The sequence below is a fragment of the Siphateles boraxobius genome, unplaced genomic scaffold (assembly GCF_051911475.1).
Source record: "Siphateles boraxobius isolate OS27281-9 unplaced genomic scaffold, OSU_SipBor_1 19, whole genome shotgun sequence".
Classification (NCBI taxonomy): Eukaryota; Metazoa; Chordata; class Actinopteri; order Cypriniformes; family Leuciscidae; genus Siphateles; species Siphateles boraxobius.
In genome coordinates, this window is record NW_027508799.1 from 15,476,804 (window position 1) to 15,498,295 (window position 21,492).

Here is a 21,492-nt window from a genome sequence, read left to right on the forward strand (position 1 = left end):
TAAAGGAGCCGCAGCACTGTCTACTTGTTACTATAATGCAAAACAGTCAGATTGACATGCATGATTTTAGGTAGCGGACGAATATACGTGACGACAATGCATTATTTATTTATTTATTTATTTAATTCTTGTTAGAGTTTTACTTAATATTATGATTATGATTATGATTATGATTATGATTATTATTATTATTATTATTATTATTATTATTATTATTTGTAGTAGTAGTAGTAGTAGTAGTAGTAGTATTAATATTACATGCGGATTTTATGCCTTTATATTAATTGTGCGACTATATGAAATATTCATATTTGCACACTATATGTGTTATATACTGCATAAGCATTTACTAGTGAACTAGTGAAGGTAAAGATGTGATTAATATGGCAACTATCTCTTTGCACTATCTGTTATCCCCCATAACACAATTACATGAATATTTTTTTTAAAGATATGTATTGAAAATTGAGTACACGCCTACTGTCAAGTGATGTCAATTATATTTCATCATTATTTTATTTTTAATATATATATATATATATATATATATATATATACACACAGTATATATTAATAATAAAAAAGAGTGAAATATAATTGATATATATATATATATATATATATATATATATATATATATATATATATATATATATAAACAGAATAAGTCTACCCCTGTAGGTTATGAAGGTGTTAGTTCTTTACCATTATGAACTGATAATGAACTGCACTTGCATTATTATACATTTTGTGTGTGTGTGTGTGTGTGTGTGTGTGTGTGTGTGTGTGTGTGTGTGTGTGTGTGTGTGTGTGTGTGTGTGTGTGTGTGTGTGTGTGTGTGTGTGTGTGTGTGTGTGTGTGTGTGTGTGTGTGTGTGTGTGTGTGAGAGAGAGAGTTTGTGTTATATGCTAAACTAAAGGGGTAGACTTGTTGAGATTTTAGGCCAAAACACCTTTGTTACTACTTTAAAATCACAATAAATTAAATCCATAGAAAAGATGTGAGAAGCTTTTAGTCTCTCTCATTTAGTTTATTTTCTGCATTTAATTGTAGCCTATTTAACGCAACAATAGCTATAGTAACTACTTCTTAAAAAATGCATATGTATAAACAGTAAACAAATATATAAGTATATTGAAATGCTATATGCTACAAGTTTTACTTACATTTTTCAAACATGACGAGCAGAACTCTCAAACTCTTGTCCTGGATCAGACCCAAGAAGACCTTTGACTGCTAGACATAATCAATAATCTCCTTTTAAACAAGAATCACGTATTCTTTACTGATAAGATTACAGTAGCTACACATTGCAAAGCAAAGACTAACTGATTTTGTTTAGTCATTCCATGAAGAGTTACAAACATCAAGAAAACGCTCAAGGTCCTCTCAGTGGCTGGCTGTACCGCTAGATGTCGCCAGATAATACCGGAGATGTTTAGTGGTGAACGTTTGTCGTTTTAAACAGATTTTTTTTAATGCTTTGCCTCATGATCGTCTTTAAATTTCACTCGCATATTTTATTCTTATGAAGCCCCTTAACCATGCGAGATCCAACAAGACAAGTTAAACTATGTTTAATTACGTTTCATACTACATTTCTTCAAGCAATATCAATTATTCCATTAATTATCATATCACACTTGACCAGTCTTTCACAACAGTAAGTGTACCTGGATATAGAAACTATACAGTATAGGCATACTGTTAATGTAAATTATTTATAATGATGAGAATCTGCTCATAACGTGCTGTGCTATTTTTTAAAGGGATAGTTCACCCAAAAATTAAAATTCTGTCATTAATTACTCACCCTCATGTCGTTCCAAACCCGTAAGAAGTTCGTTGCTATTCGGAAAACAAACGAAGATATTTTTAAAGACATCTGAGAGCTTTCTGTCCCTCCATTGACAGCTACGGAGCGAATGGAGCGGTTTAGTCCAAATTTTATGAAGAGACTCATAAACTTTATATAATGAACATATTGAATGTAAGCTTTTATTCACATAAACATTGATCCACTCACACATCAGTTGTGGTAAACGGAAGCTCAGCATGTTCGATTGACGTTTAAGAACTAACAAGGTTCATTTTTGTGTGTTACACAGCACGTTTGAGCTTCAGCAAGAACCAGTGAGGTTCATTTTTCTGTTACAGCACATTTGATCGTCCGCAGGAACCAATTAAGGTTCATTCTTGTGTTACGCAGCACATTTGATCGTCCGCAGGAACCAATAAGGTTCATTGTTACGCAGCACGTTTGAGTTTCTTCAAGAACCAATGAGTTTCACTCTCGTGTTACCCAGCACGTTTGAGCTTCTGCAAGAACCAATAAGGTTCATTCTTGTGTTACGCAGCACATTTGATCGTCCGCAGGAACCAATAAGGTTCATTCTTGTGTTACGCAGCACATTTGAGCTTCTTCAAGAACCAATGAGGTTCATTCTTGTGTATTACGCAGCATGTTTGAGCTTCAGCAAGAACCAATGGGGTTAGTTCTTGCTGATCAATGTTAATTTGTGAATAAAAGACTAAATTAAATCTGTTCATCATAAAGTGAACGAGTTTCTTCATAAAATTTGACATGAGGGTATTAATGACAGAATTTTCATTTTTGGGTGAACTACCGCTATAAGAGGGGACACGTTTGTCAATAGGCTACCCAACCCTCCCATGATCCAGACCAATCCAAACCAGTACTAGACCACTTGAGGCTCAGAGCCATGCGTGCTGATATAAAGATTAAAATGTCAACTTAAATGAACTGAACTGCATAAAAAGCTAAATGTTTTTAATGGTCAATTTTTAACTCCTTTGATGACTACTTTCTCTTGTGCAGAGTGAAAAAAGATACCACACTAGGTAGTGGTTGTGGAAATTATCACTTTTGGTACACTATAGACCATAAGACATACAGTGTATATCCACATGCACCAACACTTCAGTTGTTGAGACCCTGCTTACATGGTTCAGAAATGCCTCAACACCACAAAATTAAGACTCTGGAAAGGGAGACAGAAATACTCCTGACCCATGACAAGAAAAGAGACATCAGAGACTAAAAGATATTCCGGATAAAAACAGTATTTGTTTGTGTGAGGACAGAGAGTAAATTAACCATGATGATCATACTTAAAGGAATAATTCACTTCAAAATAAAAATTCTGTCATAATTTACTCACCCTCAAGTTGTTTCAACCCTGTATTAGTTACACAAAGGAAGATATTTTGAAGAGTGGTTGTAACCAGACAGTTGGTGGACCCCATTGACTTCCATAGTAGGGGGAAAAATACTATGGAAGTCAATGGTGCCCATCAACTGTTTGGTTACCGACATTCTTCAAAATAGTCTCCTTTGTGTTTAGCAGAAGAAAGAAACTAATACAGGTTTGAAACAACTTGAGGGTGAGTAAATTATGAAATAATTTTTATTTTGAAGTGAACTATTCCTTTTAATCCTTTTGTTTGACCCTGAGGTATCAAATAAGCCAATAGATGGTGCTAAAAGTTATGGAAACTGCCTCACAAAATACAAACAATCATATGTCATACCTATATTTTACTGTATCTCAACTATAGAGGGAGATCGGTTTATGGCTGTCAAATTTTTTGCTTCAGCATCAGTAACTTGCTGAATTTGTTAGCTAGAGTGCTCCAACTTTTATACAAAGTACCCACATTTGTTTACTGCAAAAGGCATCAATTCAAACCTCTGCCGGGGTAGGATTTAAAATATGCTGGGGTAAGTTGTAACAATTAGACAAAAGAAGCATAAACTGTGGCCACACCATGCAATATGCTTCAAAAATAGGTTTATAGCAAAATCTACAACAATCTACCCCACCCCTGCAAGCCAGTGTTTAGCTAGCTGTATTAGCATAATGGAATTAGCAGGTTAAAAATGCATCACATTCTGCCTCAGAAACTACAATTTAATCTAATATAAGTTATATGAGTGTGTCTGCAAAAGTTTAAGTACTAAACAAAATTAACTTTAAGTCAAAAAAATGTTATTCTTACCTAAAAATCTTTTCTTTTTCTTCATACAATCATAGGACTCCTAGCAAAACAAAAGTAAAACTAACATGCAAAAAAATGTGTCTGCTAATGTAAATGAAACCTTTAGTATATAATACTATTAGTTTGGCCAATGACACAGCTTACCCCAAAGCATTCAAACACAATACCTCACATTTCTTTTCACATCTCTCAAATATACTGAAGGAATACCAAGGAAAGATAGAGACTATTTCCCAAAGGCCAGACTATTTCCAACCTGTTTTGCCCTCATTTTCCCATACTTTCTCTCTTTTTCCTGATGGCACTAAGTATGTGAGAATTCAGGAAGGGCCAAAGTTTATCAGCACCAAGCTGACTGACAACTCTTAAGTAGCTGTAACTCTATCCGTCCCGCTAGATTTCTGCCCAAACCCTGTCAGTCCTGACAGCAGAGGAATGCTCTTTCATACATATTACTTGCTATTAGCAACCAATTTTACAACTTATTTCTCTAATGTTCCATATTCCGCTTTAAAACTTTAAAATTAAGTCCTATTAATTACCTTTTGTTAATGCATAAACGGACAATACATTTGTTACAGTATTTTTTCATATTTGTTTTCATATATAACAAAATACATCTGTCCATTGTTAGTTCGTGTTAGCTCAGGTCCATTAAAAAATATTGACGGATACATCTTTTGATTTGACTAATGTATTAGTTAAAATGTTGAAAATAACAAATGTTGTTGACATTAGTTGTTAACACTTTACAATAAAGTCTCGTTTGTTAACATTAGATCTAAAGTTAAGAAAAAAAAAAACATTTAAACAGACTCAAAGTGTGAAATAAGCAGTTGGAGGTAACGCAATGAAAGCTTTAGTTTAAGTTCTGTCAGGAAGACTCAATCAGCACGTCATGCATTACCTCATTCCTATCCAATCAGGTGTTAACAGTCACAGTATAAAAGATTGGTACTTACACTTGTCTGAGTTCGCAGATGCTGACGCTGCCATTCACCTCCATCCTCCCCAACCACCACCAAGATGGTACCTTCCCCTCCATCCTCCCCATCACCACCACCAGGATGGTCCCTTCCTTACCTCCAGGGGGTCGGCTGCGCCCCCGCCTTCATCTCAGGCGGGACATGCAGATTCGGCTAACCTCGCTTTGCTCGCTAAGGACGGGGCCTACGCCAAAGAACTTATAAATTTATGCTTGCTGAGCTGTCAATAAATGTATACAGCTTTTCAATTAATCTCCCGAGTCTTTCTGGTAGAATTACAAGTAACACGAGTTACATAATTAGATTACTTTTTCATAAGTAACTAGTAAAGTAAAGCATTACTTTTACATTTACAACAAAGTATCTGAGCATGCATTTACTCATCTAACTTGCACAAAAACGGATTTCCTCAAAATTAATAAACACAGTGAAATTAAAATATTAGAATATTAAGCAAACCTTTTTGTGTTATTATACAAATATACTTTATGTATTTAATCTCACTTTATTAACCAATGTCTTTGCTGCCGACCTTTGATGATCCAATTCAACCATACGTATAAGTAAGAAAGAAAAAAGTTTAGATAAGCAACATATTTGTTTCTTTCTTTTTTGTATTGCTTAAGTAAGAGAGTTGAACTGTTCTTCTCTGGTGTCAGCACAGCTGAAAGCTTAATTTGATAAACGCCCTCTACTGTACAGGAGTGAATTTGCATTTCCTTCAGCCTGAGGCTTATTCATTTCACTTTTGAGGTTAAAGGGCCACTTTACATTTTCCAAAAATAACTTAATAATATAAATACTACAAACTCTATTTTAAACGCATTACTTTCCATAAAAAAGTAACTAAGTAACTTTTTAGGGAGTAATGCAACATTGTAATGCATTACTTTCAAAAGTATCTTTCCTCAACACTGGAAATTAAGATATTCTACCACCCTACACTTTCTGATTTTGAGCATAAGTTTAGAGATCATTCACTTCAGTTGTTAATATTTCATGTTTTCTTTGAAGTGAGGCAGTTAAGATCGCTCAGGATAATCAAGCTCAGCTGAAGAGGAATTCTTGCTCTGCCACCTGCGACAGTAAATGTGTTACACTGGAATTCAGGGTAAAGGGCAGAAAGCAGGCCTGAGTGAAGTAAATCACAAACAAGTCACTCAAACTAACCTAGTGATGAAGCTTGCATATCCAACCTAATCTACCTGCTTTTTATATATATTTAAAGTTGAAATAAGCTTCTTTTGAAATAAGCTAGATGCTAACACAAAGAATATGTGTGGTATCGAGACTCATTTCCGTGACATGGAAGCATGTTCCAGTGCTGTTTTACTAGATACGGATACTAGCATTATGGAATTAAGCAATAATATATTGACTAACAATACAAAAAGGGTCATATTGATTGCTTCACTCACAAAGAAAGTTTGTTTGAGAAATATGCCCGTAGCAATGTATTTCAAAGATGTAAAGCAGTAAAACACAAGGATTCATATATTTGAATAAAATACTTGATTAAGAGGTTATGGAATGGCAAACGTGTTAAAAGGAACAACAACAACAATTCTGTATAACTAATATATTGTCCCCTTGGGTCTCTAGCTGCCTTAAATTTAAACAAATCTTTTAAACAACTTTTATGATTATTATTATTTTTTAATGAATTGAATTATTAATTAATTAATTAATCAATAAAAAAGAAATGTATTTGAGGAATGTAAATATGAAATATATTTGTCATATTTTGTGACCAGGGAAAAAAAAATCCTAACTTCATTATGCTACCAGGAGAACAGTTTTCTTGAAATGTGAAATGTTCAATTATATACTTATTGTTTAGTAATTTATTTATTGTATTTAATATAAAATTATTATTATATTATTTAAACTTTAACTAGCAATTTCTGTCTGTGACCATAAATTAATCCTATGACAAAATGCCAACTCTAACATTTGTTAGAAACTTTAAAATTGTAATGTAATTATTCATGTCATTTTTATAAATTTACTTCATGTACACATATAAATAATAAATATTTTAAAATATTTATTTTAGAAACTATTTCCAGCATTGATTTTAAAGTAGATGTAATCTCTCTCTCTCTCTCTCTCTCTCTCTCTCTCTCTCTCTCTCTCTCTCTCTCTCTCTCTCTCTCTCTCTCTCTCTCTCTCTCTCTCTCTCTCTCTCTCTCTCTAAAATGAAAATAATTTTTTTTATTATTATTTCTTTTTTTATGTGTATATATAAACTTTAGTGCTAATCCTGATTTACAGAAAAAACTGTTTATGTTTATGTTTACTAGACCTCTCAGTTGTGCTTGGAATGAGACAAAAAAAGTTACAAATTCAGTGAGCTTTTATTTTTACAGCTTCAATTTTTGTCCAGTGTCTGAAAACATAAAAATAAATACAGCTATTTCATAAGAAATCCAGTGTCTTTTGTGGTGAAAAATGATTTAAAACATCTACGAGTCTCTTTCACTGCTGTGACTTTGGAACATGAATTATGAACTTTTCGATTAATAACAAAAAAAAAGAAAACACATTCATTTTCATTTCCTTGAGTCTAAGGGCAACGTCTTCACAGTTCCAACATTACTAAACATCACCAGTGAATATGGTCAAAGTTGAACAGTGTTTTTTTTAGTCATGTTTTGAGACTAGAGCACCAGAGAAACCCAAATGATTAACGCTGCAAATCAAGTACAAAAAACATCTTTGATTGAACCACATTGGATAAAAATAGTCTGGCATGAAATGTTATTAAAAATGCTTTTCAATATACAAATGTGCCTTAAAAATATTACAATTTCAAAACAGCAACAACAAATATATATCTACACAGTAATTACACGAGGAAGGCATTAGTCGAGAGAAGGATCTCCTCTATGAGGACGGGCCAAGAACATTTCAGCATTCTGTGATCAGAAAATGTCTCTACACAGTTGCAGCCTTGTGCGATCATACAAAACTACGTACGAAACAACATATGTGTCTCTTCAAGTCCACCTGTCAGTCAGTCAGAGCGCGTCGCTCGGCATGCTGGGATGGTTGAAGTCCCACGTTGAGTGGTTTGGCACTTCTTCTTCGCTGACCTGGTCTTGCGTATTTAGATACATTCCCTTATTCTTTCCTTATGGTTCATTTAACAGACTGACATCTGCAGTAACACTGTCCTCCGATGAAGCCTGGACCCCAGGGACACGCTGGAGAGCAAGGTGCGCATATAAGGAGGGGGTTTTTGGGTAATCCACCTTCCTCCCATTGTCAAGGGCTGATATTCGTCCCTCAAGAGGGCAGAAGTTCCTCCGGTTTCCTGCTGGGTCAAATTGATGTTTCATTACTGCCGCTGTAGTGAGCAGAAAAGGGAGAGAAAAGGGAGGAGGATACATGCGGGTTAGGAGGGTGTTCTGTAGGGATACAGCAGCCGCATGCCACATGGACAACGGGTGTAAAGAAGACGCTCTTTGTTTTCGGGACACATGCTCCAACAGACAACAGAGCTGAACAGAATCAGAGGGCTCAGGTTTCAAAAACATGCAAAAATGAACATCCATAATCTAGAAATATCTGGTACTAGTACTTCGGTAACAAGTCGAAAATGTAACAATACCAGTTTTTGTTCAGTATCGTTCGGTGGAGTCACTACGGTTTAAACATGCACAGTACAGTTGCAACATGTGTGCACCTACATCATGTGTTGATTTTACATATATACGTTATGTAAATATATAGGGGTGCAACAATCTATCGTATCACAATATATCGCAATACAAAAATGCAACAATATGTATCGTGGATAGTGGCAATATGTATTTCTGTGAAAAAGTTTCATGAGTTTTAGTGTCGGTACTACATTAAACTACTATAATGTTGAATATAATGTATAATAATGCAATGGGGGAATATTTGTGGGTCCTGATAATGCCAAATGTCTTCTGTTACCAGTAAAAAATGGCTTACATTACTTTTTTAAAATATCTAGCCAGTGACAGAGTGCAATCATATTTGTCTAAAATAATTCTCTATTTTCAGCTTCAGAATCAAGAATATTTTTGTTCTGGTGTCACTATTGTCTGGTGCATTGGGTTACCAGCACAAGCCTATTCATTTACACACCCAATGTAATATCAAATTTTTTGTTTGTACATTTTTTGTTAACCTTTTACCATAAGTCTTGGAGTATCGCGCTAATATTGTATCGTGATATGTATCGAATCGTGACACGAGGGTATCGTTACACCCCTATTAATATATAATAATCACAGAAAGAACAGTGAAATGTCACTAAGAAATAAAGAAATCTCTTTTTTTCAGTAACACTTTACAATAGGGTCACATTTGGTAACAATGGTTAATGCATTAACTAACGGTGCGTAATATGTTTGCATAGCATTGATTAACCTTTGTTGATGTTAGTTAATAAAAAAATACAATTGTTCACTGTTAGTTCAGGGTGCATTAAATAATGTTAACAGAAATGTTTTAGCAAATGTTGAAATGAACTAAGATTAATAAATGATGTACAAGAACTGGTCATTTTTAGTTATAAATGTTTATAAATGTTATAAATGTTATAAAAATTCACCAATTTGTTTTTGAGGAAGTATCAACATTGGTATCATGATATTTCACTGGTATTAGTATCAGCTAATAATGCAATTATTAATAGAATAAAAGAATGAACCCTAATGTAATTTATTACCCATTACTGAACTGCCTTTGTAATTAAAACCAAACAAACAAGAAAAGAAAAGAAAACAAAAAACAGATAACAAAAGATAGGTTTGGGAGAAGAAAGGTGCAGTGTGAAGAGCCTCTTACTCAGAGTCTGAGTGGTTGCCGCCATTGACGGTCGCTGATTTTAGATTCATGGCGATGCCGTTCTGCTGTTCTCGTGGCGGGACGGGCGGTCGATGAGGGGGCTTGATGAGGACGTTGTGGCCATTTCCTCCATCATTAGAGGCTATAGAGGGTGCTCTGGAGGAGATGGTGGGGGGATTGTAGTCCGATAACTTCTCCCGAAGTTTGTTTTTCATGTTTTTGTCTGTCAGCGGAGGAGGATACGTGATCTTATTCTTCAAAATACCTATGAGAAGAAAGTACATGAGGATATTAGTATAAAAACTGTATGTAGAATGTATAGCAACAAAATATATTTTTGTACTTTTTTTTAAGCCTCTTGACCTCTTCGTTTAGGGGTCACATTTGGCTCCTTCTCAGTCAAAAGTGACAAAAGTCTTGTAGTGTAACTTTTTTTTTTTTCTGTTTTTGTTCAATACTATTTTTTGATTATTATTTCGAATTTTGAGGGGATTTTGTGATACTGTGCAATATTTATTTAATTATTTTTCAATAAATGCAATATTTCACATTAAAATGGCCTTTAAAATTATTTTTTTTAAAGTGAGAATAGTGCCATCCAGAGGCGTTAAAAAAATAAAAACTTGTGTAATATCGTGTTACCACCTGTATAGCTCCCTATATAAATATAAAGAGTGGCTTCGGATTGCCATTTTTAGACATAATTCCTTAATTTTATTAGGTTGCATATGGATATATATCTAGACATTCTAAAAGACTACTTTTTGTCAAGGTTTAGATATTGTGTTAGGTTACACTTTACAATAAGGTTCATTAGTTAAGATTAGTTACCTACCTTAGTTAACATGAACTAAGAATGATCAACACTTCAATGTCATTTATTAATCTTAGTTAATATCAATTTCAACATTTACTATTACATTATTAAAATCAAAGGTTGCATTTATTAACATTAGTTAATGCACTGTGAACTAACATGAACAAACAATGAACAGCTGTAGTTTTTATTAACTAACATTAACAAAGATTAATAAATACAGTAAAAAATGTATTGCTCATTGTTAACTCATGTTAGTTAATACATGAACTAATGTTAACGAATGAACCTTATTGTAGAGTGTTACAATTTGTTGTTAGATAAGAATCAGGTTTTGCATTATGATTACAATCAAACATTAACATTGTTTGATTGGGAACACATGGAACAAAGGGAACACATGGAAAGCATTTTTGTTACTCAGTGTTTGATAATTAAAAAATATAACAAAATAAGGAATGAATAGTGATAAATCTTCTTTGCTCTGCACTTTTTTTCTGTAAAGTGGCTGATTTGTAGTCTGATTTGAGTTTTCGTATTTCCCATTCATTACCTATGTCAGAGCAAAGGAGCCAAGTGTGACCTTTTTTCACCATTTAACATATCTGAATCATGTCCATGATGTTTTTGTGTGTTCACATAGCTAATGAGCCAAAAGTCACCAAGTGTCATCCTATTCTGATGAAGCAAAAAAGTTAAAAAATGTAAAACCTAAAATTGGCCAGAGTGTTAATCTCTTTATTTCTTTATTTTTGATTTCTTTATTATATTTATTTTTGATTTATCTTTCTAGATTTTATAGTTGAAAAAAATCCCTGCTCAACTGGTGTTTTACAGTTAATAAAAGTGTTCATTTTCCACTCTTACCTTTCCTCTGTTCAGGCTGGTGGTTGCTGTTGGCTTGAACGGAGGGTGTTGGTTGGTCTTTGTCCTGAGTGGTCTCTCCAGTGTGATTGAGTTTATTTTCCTGATGGAGCTCCACATTAACTTTCGTCTCCACTTTCAGTCTCTCTGCCCCTCCGGGATCTTCACTGTCACTAGCTGTCGTGGCTTCAATCGGCCAGTAAGGCTTGACATGATTGGACACTGTGTCCACTGAAACACAATGGACGTGGTTAATGTTATTTCGCACTTCAATAACCTGCAAATACTGTACATCCTTCAATTTTTTTAGATTTCCATATTTAACGTAATTATGAAAGACAAATACCATCTTTTGTACCCTTTGGAGTGCTGTGTAGTGGTTGTCTCTCATTATTCCACTTTGGCTTCATGTCGATGTCTTCATCCTCGCTGTCGGATGAGTGAGAGGAGGCGTACGAGCTGCTGTGTTCGTCTACAGAGAGCTCGCTGTCCGAATCTGAGTCTGAATACACACAACCTTACATCAATCTCAGCAGTTTGTTTAAGGATACATACAGAAGCTTAGCAATTTTATCAACACATTTTGTAGTTAGAATAAAGATGTCACACTACCCTAGTCTACATGTGGATAACAGGCATTAAGTATATATCAGTGCTGGCTTGGTAAAGTTTTGTCATACCATCTGCTTTAGTGCCGTTATGGAAGAGTGAGCCGTCAATGTCAGTGAGTCCGGCTTTAGCATTTCCAGATGAAACACTGGGCTTCTGACCCAATTCATCCCTGTGTAGGAGTGAAAGAAGGAGAATGAGAGAGATACAAGACAGATGCCCCTCACATGACCTCTACACAGTGAGATTAGATTCGAGTGAAAAACAAAATAAAATGAAAAATGTCCCACATATGACCAATCAGGCTGTTTTGACTTGCTAAAATTCTTGTTATCTAAAGGTTCAGCTTCATAAAATTGAGTCTAAACTCCTAAAAATGCACTTAATTACACGCCCAAGATACAACTAGCTTTTAAAATATACAGTATATATATATATATATATATATATATATATATATATACTTGCATATATATTGTATATACTTCCATGTATATGAAAGTATGGAGTTGCTACTGCTAATAAACACACAGACATACTGATGTGAGCATGTAAGATAAGCTACTGCTGCATAAATAGACATAAACAAAAGAAAACCTGTGGCAGATCTAGGCAGGTGGAGCTGGGGGAGGTGGAGGGGCTCAGAGGAACTGATGCAGGACTAGCTTACAGCAAATAATGAACCAGACAACTTCTATGTTGAGCAAGCAACAATCTCATTGGCTGCAAGTTTAGTTTATTTTTTTTATTTTTTTATAAGCACATTTCTACTGCCTCAAGTGCAGCCCAAAGTGCTTTTCCAATTCAATTCCAACAATACAATTCCATTACAATTCCAACAATAAAACCATTTAAAACCAGGATACAAAACACAACAACATAAAATTAATATATTTCGGTCTCTCTTGGGTCGGAGTTAAATGCCAAGCTATGGAAGTGTTTTTTCAAAGCCGTTTTAAAAGAATGCAGCGTGGGGATGGAGCGGATGGCGAGAGGTAAAGTATTCCATACCCTGGGACCAGCTATCCAAAAGGCTCGGTCACCTTTCCGCTTGAGTCTGGACCGGGGTACAAGATCATCAGAAGCCTTGCGGTAATGATGTGATGGCTTGCAGATTTCATGACTTATCAGCCTACGCCATATTAAGTTTCATGACTGAACTATATAGTTAATTGGTAGATCCTTCTGCTAGTATGCAATGCTAGCAACAAGCTTGCAGGGAGGTGTTCTTAAAATATAGCATACAATTCATCATAATACTGAATCCTGTCAGCAAATTCATATTATTTACACATAATGATAAGTGCTTTGAAAATGACTAATGAACTGAATCTATAAACAGAGCATTTGAGATGTCACATGGTTGCGTTCAGTGTATAGAATGAGACGGATGTTAACACACAACATTCATGGATATACATGCAGGGACAGGTTAGAGTCTGTGTACATTATCGCAGCACTGCAAAGCAAAGCAGAAGCCATGCATTTTTGCACATGCATATGAAAAGAGAAGAGTCAATTAAAAAAGAATAAATCATTAAAGCTATTGAGAAATGTCAAGTAGGATAGAAAGAGAAAGTGAAATGTTACATAATGAGCGTGTAGCGCCGTGCCCAAGCAGTAGCGTGTTACCTGTGCGTGTAAGTAAGGTAGCTGCTGTGACTCTTAGCTGACCTGACTGTGCTCTCCAGAGACACCGTCGACTCGCCGATGCCCGAGCGGAACAGCGCGCCGTCCTCCATGTATGTGTTATTACAGTTCAGAGTACGCTAAAGACAGAGGAAGAGCACAGTACTGTAAATCAAGACAAATAGTACATTTCCAGATGCCAGACCACTTCACAGCGAACTTCTTCCTTTTATATACGATGAAATTACTTTCTTACTGCTTGCAAATTACATAACTGAAATGACTTGGTTATTCATTTGCTACTAGACAAATTGACATTTAATCCGAATCTAACTGCTGTTTTCAGATGCATTAAGGATAATTCATGTATAAATATTGAATCATTTATATGTTACAGAAACTTACCGTCAGTAGGGTGGTGCGTGTGGTGCTGGACTCATCAGGTAACTGTTTCTTTCCCGTGAAAACGTTCTTCAGATGTTTCCTCACCTCTTTATTGAACACGATGTGGAAGAAGAAAATGAATATGCCCTGAAAAATAGAAACCGGAAAAGGAAACCTGTCTGTGTTAGTTATTTTTGTTTTACGTGTTACGTGCTTTTGTCATTTTTGAACAAATTTATTTAGCTTTATTTTTTATTTCAGTTTTACCTTAACTAATTTTAGTGCTTCAGCTTAAACTTATTTATTACAATTAGTTGATAAGCCAGGGGTTCTCAAGTCCTCTATCCTACAGATTTTAGCTCCAAACTTACCTGCCTGTAACTTTCTAGGGCTGTAATCTGGCTTAAAGGGATAGTTCACCCAAAAATGAAAATTAGCCCACGATTTACTCACCCTCAAGTCATCCTAGGTGTATATATTACATTCTTACGCTTTAGGCGTAAGTAGACTGCGTATAGCCGGGAGCTAGAATTTTTCTTTGTAACTTTAAATATGGATATTTTTCTTAGACAAACGCATTGCTTCGCTTCAGAAGGCCTTTATTAACTCCCCGGAGAACTTTTATGACGGATAGATGCACTGTTATGATGGATAGATGCACTGTTATGATGGATAGATGCACTGTTATGATGGACAGATGCACTGTTATGATGGACAGATGCACTGTTGTGATGGACAGATGCACAGTTATGATGGATAGATGCACTGTTATGATGGATAGATGCACTGTTATGATGGATAGATGCACTGTTATGATGGACAGATGCACTGTTATGATGGATAGATGCACTTTTATGATGAATAGATGCACAGTTATGGACTTCAAAACAGAAACAGCCATTCACTGCAATTAAAAAGCTTGGAAGAGCCAGGACGTTTTTTTAATATAACTCCGATTGTATTCGCCTGAAAGAAGAATGCCATATACACTGAATACTTGTGGATGAGTAAATCATGGGCTAATTTAAATTTTTGGGTGAACTATCCCTAAGCCTTGTCTGTGAAACCGGGCCATAGTGATGCTTTCCTTATTTCCATTTTTTCAGAAAGAGCATGACTTTTACCTGCAGACAGCTGAAGATGGCAAACAGATAGTGGAAGGTCATGACATCACTGTTAACAGCCATTAAACCCAGCACCCAGGTGGCGCTAATGAGCAACAGGAGTAAGAAGGCCATCCGCATAGCAGGACTGGAGCACATGCAAAAACAAACCACAATGAGCACCACTATACTTTATAAAACAATCCTCAGTAAATGCTGACAGGATAACAACGTCTTACATGACCCCAGACTTCTCATAGGAACGTTGTCTACGGCCACACGACGCCTTGGCTGCCAGCATAAAGATAACAACGTTGACCTGTTAAAGAGATTGTTTAACATTCAAGCAGTTAATGCATGTAGAGAATTACATGAGACTGATAGTTAGAATGATCTATAGACGACTGGCGGATAGATTTACCAGCACCACTACACCAATGGGTCCGGCAAAACTCCAGATGAGGGTGTCATGGACAGACAGCCAGCAGAAGTCAGGGTTTCCATATCCCTGAGGATCCAAACCCACAGCCAAACCTGATGGGACATAAACACCAACATGTATTTTACACCATCTTAAGATACCATGATTTTCTCTGTAAAACTTGCTTACTGCCATCATGATGGTGAACGTGATTTTACCACATCTGGAACAACATTCCAATCAAACAATTAGTTTTTGAGGGACAAGCTTGCAGTTAATGTCAAGTTTAGGCTTACAACCAGAGTGAGGAGCTTGTACATCAGTGTTATTCAGTTACCGTCATTCATTACCCTCTAATTAAAGGGATAATTTAGGGGTAGTGTTAGGATTAGGACTAATTTTTCAGACAGGAATGTTGTTCCAGGATCAACGAAATATGTTAATCCAGGAACATGTCTTGTTTGGCAAAATCAAGGTAAATCACAATGCTAAGATTTTGTAGGTGGGTTTCAGGCCGTTGTTATTTGGTTATTGCGAGTAATTTATAGGGGCGTTGCTTAGTGGTTGCTAAGGTGTTGCTATGCAGTTTACACTGTTTGTAGTTTTTTTAACAACCTGCTAGGGTGTTGCTACTGTAGGTGGTTGCTAAGGTGTCCTGAGTGACTGTGTTCTGAGTGGAGTCTTTTTTTTTTTGCAATGCTGTTGCTAAGTTTTTGGGAGTGTTTTTTTAACATGTGAATGCCACAGTGTTCAGGGTGGTTACTAGGTTGTTGCTACTGTAGGTGATTGCTAAGGTGTTGCTATGGTCTCCTGAATAATTGTTACATGGTTGCTAGGGTATTCTAGGTGGTTGTTAAGCAGTGTTGTGCAAGTTACTTCCAAACTGTAATACATTATATATTACTTGTTACTGTTATTTAAAAGTAATTCATTACCTTACAATATTACTGTCTCAGAATTGTAATGCGTTACATTACTCCTGTATTACTTTTGAGTTACTTTCACCAAAATAACTATACAGAAGTAGAACTTAACATTCTAAAATGACTAGGGCTGTAATGATATGCAATATGAAACCGAAATCGCGACACTCAGATCCACGAACTTGCAGAATACCCCTTCCAACTCCCAGCGTTATCCTTCCCGTCCAGATCCAATGCTACCACATCTTTAAATTACTATTAGTATTATTTGAAGTTAACTTAACATTATAAAATACGTAGACCTACACTACAAAACTAGTTAAGGATAAATTATTTAAAATTTGGGAATTCCAGCTTTATGGACATGACATTTGCAGTCAAAACTTGAAATATAAATTCTCAGACAATGCATGAATACCAAAATATTGAAACGTGTTTTTATCCATAGGCTCCTCCCTGAAAGGAGTCCAGACATTAGAAAAATATCAGTCTACACATGCGTTTTATATTTAATATTAGGGAAATAGACAGTCATGCGTGACAAAAAAAAAATCTTTAACTTTTAGGAGGCAACGATTTTTTTAGTTTTTTTGTAATTCTGTGAATTAAACTGCGCAAATCGGATGAAGAAGGGTTGGCTCTCCACAGAACATAAAATATTCATTTTATTTTATTTTTCGTGTTCTCATTTATGAGGAAAAAACAATGTTACAGAAGTGACAGTTCTCCGTTACGGACGCGACCGTTCTGAAGGACTGCACTAAAAGACTGCTTTAAAACTTTCACAGAGAACTTACACACACAAAGCCTTTCTTTAAAGTGAATTTCGTTTAGTATTAATTGTATCTTAATTTTAATCAATGTTTCATCAACCAATTGCCTGGATTTAAGCGCGTGAACTGGAGCGCGTCTCATAAATGAACCGAAACTCAGCGTATAAGGTAGCCTATTCACGGACCTGAAAAAATATATCTATATTGATATGTCTACTTGTAAACAGAACAATTAAAAACGAAAGAAAACAGACTGCTCTCTGCTTGTGAAATGAAATGTGCATTCACTAGCCTACTGCGAAGATCGCGAGTCAGCATCGTCAACTTCATCTTGACTTTATTAATAAACAATTAAAATGTCTCCTTGCTATATTTGACATATTCATAATCATTGCTCTTGCCGGTCCTTTGTGACAGCTTTTAGGTGCTTTATCGGCAGCGCCGCCGCCCTTACATGAACGCGTGACCACCGCATCAAAAACATGATTGCGTGATGAAAACATGAAAAATACCACATAAACATAGGCTAACTGTTTAGAAAGAAATTAGAACGAATAGCCTAATGCTCATACGTCCATCTCGCGAATGTGTAGTCTTCTTCATGCCATCTTCACCATTAGCTGCTTTTCCACTGGCCAGCGCGAGCACAGAGGCCGAAATTATACCTCACGGCACTCCTGTAAAAAATAAATCGCTATACAAATATATCAGACGCTGCCATTTAGTCTTTATTTACAGACTTGGACACCACACGCGGCTATTGACTGACCACGAACAGGTAATTTAGCCTACTTGCATTTTTCATTCGTTAATGTCTCCCGGTCTTCCTGTTATTTTTGTTTTGTTTTTTGTTTGTTTTACAATTAAAACTAAAAGTCTGTTGTAACGCAAGCCTTACTGAACATGTACCGAGTAAAATATTACTGAAAACTGATTAGTAATGCCTTACACTACTGCGTTACAGCAAAAAGTAATATGTTACTGTAATGCATTACTTTTGTAACGGGTTACTCCCAACACTGTTGTTAAGGCTATGCTATGCAGTTACTAATGTGTTCTGAGTGGTTTTATAGTTTTTTGCAATGTTTTTGGTAAGTTAATGGGTTTTTTTTAACATGTGAATGCCACAGTGTTCAGGGTGGTTGATATTGTAGGTGGTTGCTAATGATGCTAAGTGGTTTAAATCCTTTTGTTAGTTAGTTGCTAGGGCTTTGCTATGCAGGTACTAAGGTGTTCCAAGTGTTTTTTAGGTTGTGATGCAGTTAAGTTGTTGGGAGTGTTGTATTTTAAGATATTTCTATGTAATTATTGCAGTGTTTCAGGGTATTGCTAGTGTAGGTGTTTGCTAAGGTGCTCTCGTTGGTTTATAGCATATTGCTAGGTAGTTTCTGTTTTGAAATGTGCTATGTGATTGCAATGTATAGCAGCTGTTTTAAGCTATTTAGCAATGTGGATACCAGGGTGTTCTGGGTGGTTTCTAGAGTCTTTCTACAGTATATGGTTGCTAAGGTATTCTGAAATTTTTGCCCTTAGTCATTGCTAGGGATTTCTAGGATATTCTACAATTACTAATGTGTTCTGAGTGGTTTTTAGTGTTTCTATGCGGATGGATACTAAGCCTCCCCTATGTTTCGCTGATATTCTAAGATATTCTAGTCTCCAGATATGGTTTGGGTTCATCCATTAACAGGAAAAGTCTTCATATCATTCATATCCACAGCACCATTCCAGAAAGGAGTAAAAAAAGCAGACAGGCATTCATTGAGCTGGGAGGAGCAGAGAGGAGTCGAGTCAGCCTCTATTATCTGTAAGATAGGGGCTTTTTCATTGCTTTGAGCATGTGCCAGTGGAGAAAGTGACACCCATTATGGAGAGCGGAGCCATCGGAGAGAAACAGAAAAAGAAAGAGCGAGAGACCGAGAGGTAGTATTATGAAGACAATGGCATCCTGTCTCATTCCCACAGGGATCACACAAACACACACCATGTGTGGGCGGAGTCCAAGCCCGACAACATAAATGTGGCGGATTAAAAATATGTTCAATAGTCAAATTCATAAGCTGAAGGTGTGTATCTATGTTGACATTATGGACATTCGCTGAGTGCATGAGCGTACAAATATGAACCTGCAAAGACGTTAGGTTGGGTGTACTGTATGCACATGAAGTAGTAATTAGGGCATAGACTGAAGAGGGTGTGTGTCTGACCTGTAATAATAGCAGGGATCCCCCAGCCGATGGCGTAGTAGAAGCGCATGTGGCCATGGTTGATGTTTCTGACTTCTGTGAGCATGCGGTAAATGTGCAAACCCTCCACAAACGTCCAGGCAAACGTGCACATGTAGAAGTAGTGCAGGAGGATGGCTATCACCGTACACACAAACTAGAGAGAGAGAGAGAGAGAGAGAGAGAGAGAGAGAGAGAGAGAGAGAGAGAGAGAGAGAGAGAGAGAGAGAGAGAGAGAGAGAGAGAGAGAGAGAGAGAGAGAGAGAGAGAGAGAGAGAGAGAGAGAGAGAGAGAGAGAGAGAGCATATTCTCATTATTGCATTACATGCTTTACATTGATTTATTATTATTACGGTAATACAGTATATTAGCAAAAAAATACAATAATTAACAAAATAATAAAAATTTGAAATAAAATTTAAATAGAAATTTAAATAATAGCAAAAAATTTAAGGCGGCACAACAAATACTACCATGATGTAAAGATTTAAATATTAATTTATTTACATTTATACTTGGAGCAGAATTAGCATTTTTCAAGCTAAGATTTCTCTAGGTAATTTCAAAAGGCTTTTAAGGATTACATTTTTTGATGACTTAAATCAAATGAATACTACATTTTGGTGAAATAAAATGTGGACACACATTTTATATATTGTAATTGTATATATATATATATATATATATATATAAATACAAATATATATATATAAATAACCAAACTTGTTGGTAAAGCCTGTTTTCACTTAACTCATAGATTTAAACATAGATTATCCTTAATAAAAGAACATTTATGTGAATAGCATGTATCACTATTTGCAGTAAACAAGATGCAATATCTTACTATTTACACTTGATCCAAAGAAATTAAGTGTAAATAGCATCTACCTTCTGTTTCACTTAGTCTAAATAGCTACTGCATTATGTTAAAGATCGGAGTAGATATACATGCCTTCTCTACAGAGTTAGACCTAAACAGTGTGTCCGACGTGTAGCCAGACCACACATATATTAAACTAATGTGAGAGTGTGTCGGTATAACTCTAAATCGACCCCTAGTACTAACAGACACCAATGGTGCCTCCACGAGAAAAATCTGCTGGAAATTGTGGAATTTGAAGGAGCAAAATAGTGAGGATTTTAAAACTTCCATTCATGAGTGGTATCGCAAACATATTTCCATGTATAAAGCTTCTGTTGTTTCACATGCTGCAGCATCTATATAAAAATCTGAAATCTAAAATGCTGTTATCCAGTGAGTGCCACCAGAAAGATAGTGTCAAACCGCATATAAATGCATTTAAACCATTAAAGCTCTTCTCTACTCAGCGATGGATTGTCAAAAACACAAAATGAAAGCCTCCTCACAGCAATCGTAGCCATTTGTCAAAGAAACCTCAACTATATCCAGCTGTTAATTACAGACTTAAGAAAGCAATTAGTGGATTTTGAGAATGAGGATCTACATTCTGGATATTGCTGAGAGGGAAAACTACAACATGAGACTTTCTCGATGAGAAGACACCAAACCACATTTATCAAAATGCTCACTTGTGATTTAACGTGATGAAAGATCAAACCCATTTAGCCAGTCTTATAATTTCATGTGTGGTCTTTTGAGTTCCTGCTCGCTATCATTCGACAGTATTTTGCAGGTTTCACACAGTAATGTTCTGAAGAAGAGTTCCTCACCGGGTTCTCGGTCTGGTTGATTCCGATGAGGAAGACCAGCTCGGAGAAGAACAAGGCGACCACCAGGTTCTTGTGGATGCTGTGGAGATTGGAGCGTAGTTTGTGCAGGATGGCCAGCAGGATGAAGGTGAGGAGGAGCGCCAGCAGAGAAGCGGAGACTGTGGTGTAGGTGACGATCTTCAGGGGAAGAACATCACCATGCTGACAGAATGAGAGATAAAG

At 35.9% G+C, this 21,492-nt stretch overlaps 1 protein-coding gene across 21 annotated transcripts in view; it reads right to left on the reverse strand.

Moving 5' to 3' along the window:
* Positions 1-7,344: 7,344 nt before the first annotated feature.
* celsr1a (cadherin EGF LAG seven-pass G-type receptor 1a) overlaps positions 7,345-21,492 on the reverse strand; it is a 100,124-nt gene continuing 85,976 nt past the window's right edge. For 2 of the 21 annotated variants that reach the window (XM_077233930.1, XM_077233917.1), the window contains 12 exons: positions 21,271-21,471; positions 19,561-19,735; positions 15,658-15,770; positions 15,476-15,555; positions 15,258-15,384; positions 14,155-14,280; positions 13,795-13,889; positions 12,192-12,292; positions 11,858-12,013; positions 11,515-11,742; positions 9,831-10,095; positions 7,345-8,355 (listed from right to left, as the gene is read on the reverse strand). In XM_077233930.1, the coding sequence (XP_077090045.1) occupies positions 8,331-8,355; positions 9,831-10,095; positions 11,515-11,742; positions 11,858-12,013; positions 12,192-12,292; positions 13,795-13,889; positions 14,155-14,280; positions 15,258-15,384; positions 15,476-15,555; positions 15,658-15,770; positions 19,561-19,735; positions 21,271-21,471 (1,692 nt within the window). In that variant the 3' untranslated portion in view covers positions 7,345-8,330. Of the gene's footprint in view, positions 8,356-9,830; positions 10,096-11,514; positions 11,743-11,857; positions 12,014-12,191; positions 12,293-13,752; positions 13,890-14,154; positions 14,281-15,257; positions 15,385-15,475; positions 15,556-15,657; positions 15,771-19,560; positions 19,736-21,270; positions 21,472-21,492 lie in introns of all 21 variants that reach the window. The other 19 variants (XM_077233928.1, XM_077233918.1, XM_077233929.1 and 16 more) reach the window with 10 other exon arrangements.